General features: G+C 65.7%; 2 protein-coding genes across 2 annotated transcripts in view; one reads left to right on the plus strand and one right to left on the minus strand.

The window, feature by feature from the left end:
- Positions 1-3,805: 3,805 nt before the first annotated feature.
- RAB24 (RAB24, member RAS oncogene family) lies at positions 3,806-5,839 on the minus strand. The gene is made up of 8 exons (XM_019535343.1): positions 5,624-5,839; positions 5,480-5,548; positions 5,332-5,410; positions 5,133-5,200; positions 4,760-4,859; positions 4,364-4,414; positions 4,080-4,142; positions 3,806-3,921 (listed from the first exon to the last, which is right to left on the minus strand). The coding sequence occupies exons 1-8, from the start codon at positions 5,738-5,740 to the stop codon at positions 3,854-3,856; spliced, it is 615 nt and encodes a 204-aa protein (XP_019390888.1). The 5' UTR covers positions 5,741-5,839; the 3' UTR covers positions 3,806-3,853.
- The window catches only part of PRELID1 (PRELI domain containing 1), a 1,567-nt gene continuing 1,411 nt past the window's right edge, over positions 5,801-5,956 (plus strand). Inside the window, exon 1 of the mRNA XM_019534756.1 lies at positions 5,801-5,928. Coding sequence (XP_019390301.1) covers positions 5,801-5,928 — 128 coding nt within the window. The remainder of the gene's footprint in view (positions 5,929-5,956) is intronic.

Consider the following 5,956-nt stretch of genomic DNA (forward strand, 5'->3'; position numbering starts at 1 on the left):
CAGGGATCTGCAGTCAGGGGCTCTCTCAGAGCTGCCCCGGCTGGAAGAGGCAAGGGGTGGTGCTGGCAAGAGGAGCTTTGATTCCCAGCCCCACCCAGAGCCTGAACGGGCACCAGAGACACCCCTGTGCCCACCCTGCTGGCTGGGCCCCGGGAGCCGGGCTCTGCCCTGAGCCAGGCCGTGGGGTGGTCCAGCACCGGCGTCCACAGCAGAGGGGGTGCTGGGGCCAGCTGACGTGTGCCCTGGGGGAGGCACCTGTGTCAGGGCTGCCCCGGGGCGGGGGCGAGGCCATGCTGTTGGAGCTGGTGGCTCTGCGCTGCGGGATTTGGGGGCAGAGCGCGGTGCCTGGGCCGTCGAGTGCTGGCGAGAGCGAGGGACAGGGCGTCACCACAGCCTCGGGGCAGAGGGTGCCACTCCCGCTTGGTGCAGCCGGTGGGCCAGGACTGGGCCTCTCTGCCCCGGAAGTCGGCGGGGAGGTTGTGCAGCAGCAGCGTCCGGTCTCCCAGTCAGGAGCGCAGGACGAAGCCCTGAAGGCGCTGGGCGCCTCAAGGCAGCTTGGTGAATGTGCGAGCGCAGGTGGAGGGTGGGCGCAGGTGCGCCTGGAAGCAAGCCGATCCTGATGCCATCCAGCCAGTGCACCGGGTTCGTGCAGCGCGTCTGCAATGGGGCAGCCTCTTGGGGCCGCTCCCTGGCACGTGCTGCCTCTTACCAGAGCTTCGTCTGTCTGGGAGCAGCCCTGCACTGCTCCTGCACCCCCGCCAGCCAGCATGGGGGCACAGTACCCGCCGTTTACCCTCGTGTCTGTGCTGCCCCGGCACTAGCTTCTCTAACGTAGACGAGGCCCCGCTGCACTCAGGCCCCAGAGAAGTGGCGCCTGCGGGGCTGTTACACCACAGCATCGGTGGGCAGCGAGCGTGGGCTCCCTGCTCACCGATCCTGGCGGGATGCTGCCCTGGAGGCCGGCCCGTGCCCGTGCCTCGCGGTGCTCCATGCCTCCTGGTGCCGGTGATCCCTGCAGGAGTGAATCTACCTCGTAGGGAAACCTCGGCATTCGCGTCGCTGTTGTGTTCCTAGGACATGTTTAATCTGTGTTTGCCCTTGCGGCGCTCCTGGTGCTATTGTAGACTTTTGGCAGCTCTGTGTGTTGTCCCCCCACCCCCTGCCGGCTCGGGCTGTGGGTCCCTCACCAGCCGAATCTCCCCTCTTCTGAGCCTGGAGACACCCTGCTCCTCTGCCGCCCGCCAGCCGTTTGGAAGCTCCTGTGCCTGGGGCAGGGCTGAGCAGGCCCCGGCTCGTCGGTCCGGTGGTGCCTGCTGAGTGCTGACCCAGAGGACCCGAGCCTCGGATTTTGACCTTGACACTGGGGAACAGCCTCTCGCCAGGGTGGGATGGAGCCGTGGCAGGAGTCGGGGCACTGGTTGGTCTGAGCATGGGCAAGACTGGGGCCAGTGGCAGAAGGGTGTGGCGGCCTGTCCTGCGCCAGCCCTGGGGTCCCAGCTGCTCCCACTGGGCCCCCAGGAAGGCGAGAACAGGGTGGGAGTCGCACCTGCTTGGGGAACAGCTGGCACCCTCCAGCGCAGCCCCCACCCCCGCTCCCGCCCGGGCTCATCCCTTCCCTCCCCTTGACTGGTGCGGCGGGAGCAGGGCCCCGGAAGGGCCCTAGCAGCTGCAGACGAGGAGAATGGAGCTGGGGTTTGCTGCTGCTGCCTCTGGGCCCCTTCCTATGTCTCTAGGCTCTGGCTGGGGATGGTGCCCTTGCCCTCAGCTATCCTGGGGTCCTGCTCCAGGGCTCAGTTCTGGGTCGCAGGAGGCAGCGAGGGCAGTAAGCTTTAGTCTAGACAGCACCCAGGTGCGAGTGAAGCATTACCTGCGTCACAGCGGGGCCTGGCTGGGTGGGGCTGGTCCAGGCAACACAGGCACCTTGGGGACCGATGCAGGCAACACTGGAAGAGGGCCAGCGGGGGGGAGCGGTGGCGGCAGGAGGGACCAGGCACAGCCACCCAGCGCCCCGAGGCACGCAGGAAGGTGGATGCAGCACATCGGCACCCGCACTGCTTGGCCTGGGGAGAGCCGTGGCCGGCAGGTGCAGTGAGAGGGGGGAATCTGGGGCCACGGCCTTCCTCTCGCCCCAGGCTGCGTGTGATGGGCAGAGTGGCCCTGCCAGGTGCTCCCAGAACACGTACTGTAATTCTCTGTACATAGATGAACGATTACTGTAAAGTAAAGTTTAACTTTACTCCTGATGCCCTCTCGTGTGGTTTGTCTTGGGGGCACTGGCAGGTCAGGGCCAGCGCTCCCTGCACCAATTGCGGGTGGGGTACGGGCCCCAGTGCAGCCCTTCATGGCAGGAAAGGAGGGGCTGATGGAGTTAGCAGGCACCCAGCACCTGTGCATGGCTGCAGCCAGGACCACAGTTGGCAGAGATGTTGGTGCACACGGGGAAGCTTGGGGATAGGTTGCTCCAGCTTCGCCAGGTAGGTGACTGAGTAGCATAGGTAAGGAGCAGGGCTGGCACGTCTCTTTCTGCCAGGCCAGCCTGCGGGTTAGGCTTCAGCCTGGCAGCAACATGGGCACAGTCCTGCTCAGAGCATGGACCTGGGCCGTGGTGGGCGGTGACTGACCCCTGGCAGCAGCAGTGCAGTGGGGAGCCCTTGGGCCCAGGCTGCTCCTGGTCCATCCGCTCAGCCCTGTGCTCCAGTGGGAGTCTCTCCCCAACCCAAGCCCTCTGCGGGGAGGGAGCTTTCACTCCAGGAAGCTGAGGTGCAGAGTCCCTGCCTCCCCGCAGCACACAACCCACAAGGCTGAGAGATTTGAGCAGCCAGGGCAAAGGAAAGGGCTGGTGCACCCCAGCTACTACCCTGTAGCATGCAGGCCCCTCTGCCCATGAGGGGGAGCAAAGGGTAAGGGGTGCTTGCAGCAAGCAGGGGTTTCCCACATGGGAAATCTACCCATCTGCCCTGGGTAGCTGCAGCCGCCTGACGGGCAAGTATACCTTCCCCCTCCACCGCAGGGTCAACAGATGGTGCCCCTGGGTGACCTAGGCTGGAGGCCTCAGGGCTCTGGTTCTCTCCCTGGTGCAGGGGTGCTCACAGCAGTAACTGTCCCCTCCCCCTGCATCAGGATACACCTGCTAGCTTGGCAGGACCTCAGGACTGTCACAGATAGCTGCTCAGACGTGGTGGCAGGGCAGAGCGCCAGGCGCCTTCCAGGAACAGGAGCACTTCTCCAGCACCCAAGCCAGAAGGGCTCTAAGAGGTCAGGAGGATGCAGGAGGTGCATGCAAGGCCAGGACCAGGCCTGAAGCAGAGCTCCCTGCTGCTAAGAGCAGCACAGGCAGGAGTAAGGCTGCCTGCAGGACTCTCAGCCCAGCCAGTCTGGGCCCCTCCTGGGCTCACACCAGGGGTTTCTCCCCGATCCTGCTATGGGCAGAGGAGCCAGAAGGCCCCTGCCTGCCCCATCCCTACACTTGCTCCCCAAGGCCTCAGGCCACCAGCCTGGTCCCAGCACAGCAAGCCCAGCGCTGCCATCTCACATACCGCAACGCACTTTATTTACATTTCTATAACTTAACAGAAGTTGAGACAATCCACATGGGCCCAGGGTGCAGTGCCAGCCAGCGCAGCCTGTGCTGGGAGGAGCTAGGTGGGGATGCAGCCGTGGAGCAGGCAGCAGCAGGGGACCCATGGCCACAGGGTCCTGCAGCAAGAGCAGAGCTATGTCCCCTCCAGCATCCCAACCATGTCCCTGTCCAGTGCTCGGAGCAGAGGGCCAGGCCGGGCCAAGCTAGGGCCCCGTCTCTGCAGCCCCACAGCTAAAACCAGGCCAGCACAAGGAGCAGGGGTGTTGCTCCAGCTCAGTGGTGGCAGCAGCTGTAGAAGTAGGGACTGCTCTTCTGGCTCAGGTCGATGCCTCCTTTCTCCTCTGCAAGAGAAGGAGCAGTGAGGAGGGTGCCCCGCCAGCCGTGGCCCACAGCCGATGGGAGCTGCCCCCAAGCAGAGACTGTGGGAGCAGAAGGCTCCACGCTGCCACACCAGACCTGTGCCTGTTGAAGAGCAAGAGATGCCTCTCCCCCCACTCACCTGTCATCAGCTGGAAGGCAGTGAAGCGCACATAGTCCTCTGCTACCTTCTGAAACAGCTCATCTGAGACAAGAAAGAGTCAGGCCCAGCCATGCCCCCCACCCCCTACCAGCCCCAGGGTCCTGGCCAAGGAGGAGGCTGCATCATGCCCACAACCCAGTCAGAGCTCTGTGCCCAAGAACCGAGAGATGGGGCAGCACTAAGTCCTTGATCTGCATGGCCACTCTAGAGGGAAGGGTCCGGCCTGGCTCCAGCTGCGGCTCCGTGGAGAAGCGATCACTCACCCACGCTCTGGCCTGTCTTGCTGGAGGTCTCGAAGAGCTCAGCCTTAATCTCTGAGGAAGATGACAGGCGAGTACCTGAGAAGCATGGGCCACAGGGCAGGAACTACCACGGCCCCCCCCACCCCCTTTCCCAGCTGGCCCTGTCCCCCACTAACCCAAGCAAACACAGCGTGGCTGAGGGCTTGCCCCCAAGGGACCGCCAGCCCCAGAGCCATTCCTGCCACACAGGTGGACGCAAAGGCCAGCACCCGCTAGGGCCCATTTCCACCTGGACCAGAACCAGGCAGGTCCCCAAGCTGCACCTGACCAGCATGAAGCAGACATCGATCCAAGGCCTGAAAGAAGATCCATGCCCAGTGGGAGGAGGAAAGGAGCCATGACCGAGACAGGACCTACCATCCGCGTAGTCCTGCACGTCATGGAAGTCGACCCCCCGCCGGCGCCTGTCCTCCTCCAGTAGGTCGCTCTTGGTGCCGCACAAGTAGATGCGGCAGTTCTGGGCCAAGCAGGGAGCGGGGGGTCAGCCATGCACCGCGCCCAGGCACGGAGCCACGGCAAACACCCCCACACTGGGGAGCCCCTGGGGCTGCGGTGCACGGGGAAGGGGAATTAGCACCCCCTCACAGGTACCCGGGGCACAGCCGGCAGGGAGGAAGCTGGGGCCGGCGCTTGAGGAACCTGCTACCCAACAGCTTGAGGAAATAGCTCCTCGGAGGATGGGAAATCCCTCGACGGCTCCCAAAGGGGAAGCGCCCCCGCCCCCACTCACCTCCTCGAAGTTCTGCAGCTCGTTCACCCAGAACTTGGCGCGCTGGAAGCTGCTGCCGTCCGTGAGATCTGCCGGAGGGAAGAGTCGGACACCGCCGACCCCACGCACCACAGATCAGGACCTGCCGGGCACAGGAGCCCCCCGCGGGAGCCGGCAGGGCAGGCCCTGGCCGCCCCCCGGGACAGACTGGTCCCCTTACCGTAGCACACGATGGCTGCCCTGGCCCCACGGTAATAGATGCGGCTCATGGCCTCATAGCGCTCCGAGCCTGCCGTGTCCTGCGGGCGGGGTCAGGGTCAGCTGCAGCTCCACGCCCGCGCCCCACCCCCCCGGCCGGGCCCACTCACCCAGATGCCCAGCGTCACGGCCCGGTCCCCCACGGCGATGACCTTGGCCACGAAGGCGGCGCCGATGGTCTACAAGAGGAGGGAGAGGGGAAGCACGGGGGGGGAGGGGGTGAGTGGGGGCGGGGGGGGGTGGCCAGCACTCACGTTCTGGTAGGGCCCCACGAGGAAGCGCTGGTGCACGTAGCGCTCCACCAGGCTGGTCTTGCCCACGTACTCCTTGCCCAGCAGCACCACCTTGGCGTCCACGCGCGGGCCGCTCATGCTGCCGCCGGGCCGGGGCCGGGAGCAGGAGCGGGACCCGGACCCGCTCAGCCGCGCGCCATGGCCCAGCCGGCTCAGCTCGGGGCTGGACTCCGGAAGCACGTGACGCCGGAGCGGAAGTGGGGCGCGGGAGCGGAAGTGTTCCTCGGCCCTTCCGGTCACGAGGGCGAGCGGCTCCGGAAGCTGCCGTGGGGACGCTGTTGCCGCATGGCGGGC

Source organism: Crocodylus porosus, unplaced genomic scaffold (assembly GCF_001723895.1).
Source record: "Crocodylus porosus isolate Cpor-Errol unplaced genomic scaffold, CroPor_comp1, whole genome shotgun sequence".
Classification (NCBI taxonomy): Eukaryota; Metazoa; Chordata; order Crocodylia; family Crocodylidae; genus Crocodylus; species Crocodylus porosus.

What these genes read in the sequence shown, in the direction of transcription:
- RAB24 (XM_019535343.1), bottom strand. Translation starts at nt 5,740, where the DNA reads ATGAGCGGCCCGCGCGTGGACGCCAAGGTGGTGCTGCTGGGCAAGGAG. An exon ending in GGCAGCCATCGTGTGCTACG is followed by an intron (nt 5,201 to 5,331) that starts GTAAGGGGACCA and finishes TCCCTCCGGCAG; the next exon opens with ATCTCACGGACGGCAGCAGC. An exon ending in TGCCTTCCAGCTGATGACAG is followed by an intron (nt 3,922 to 4,079) that starts GTGAGTGGGGGG and finishes CTTCTCTTGCAG; the next exon opens with AGGAGAAAGGAGGCATCGAC.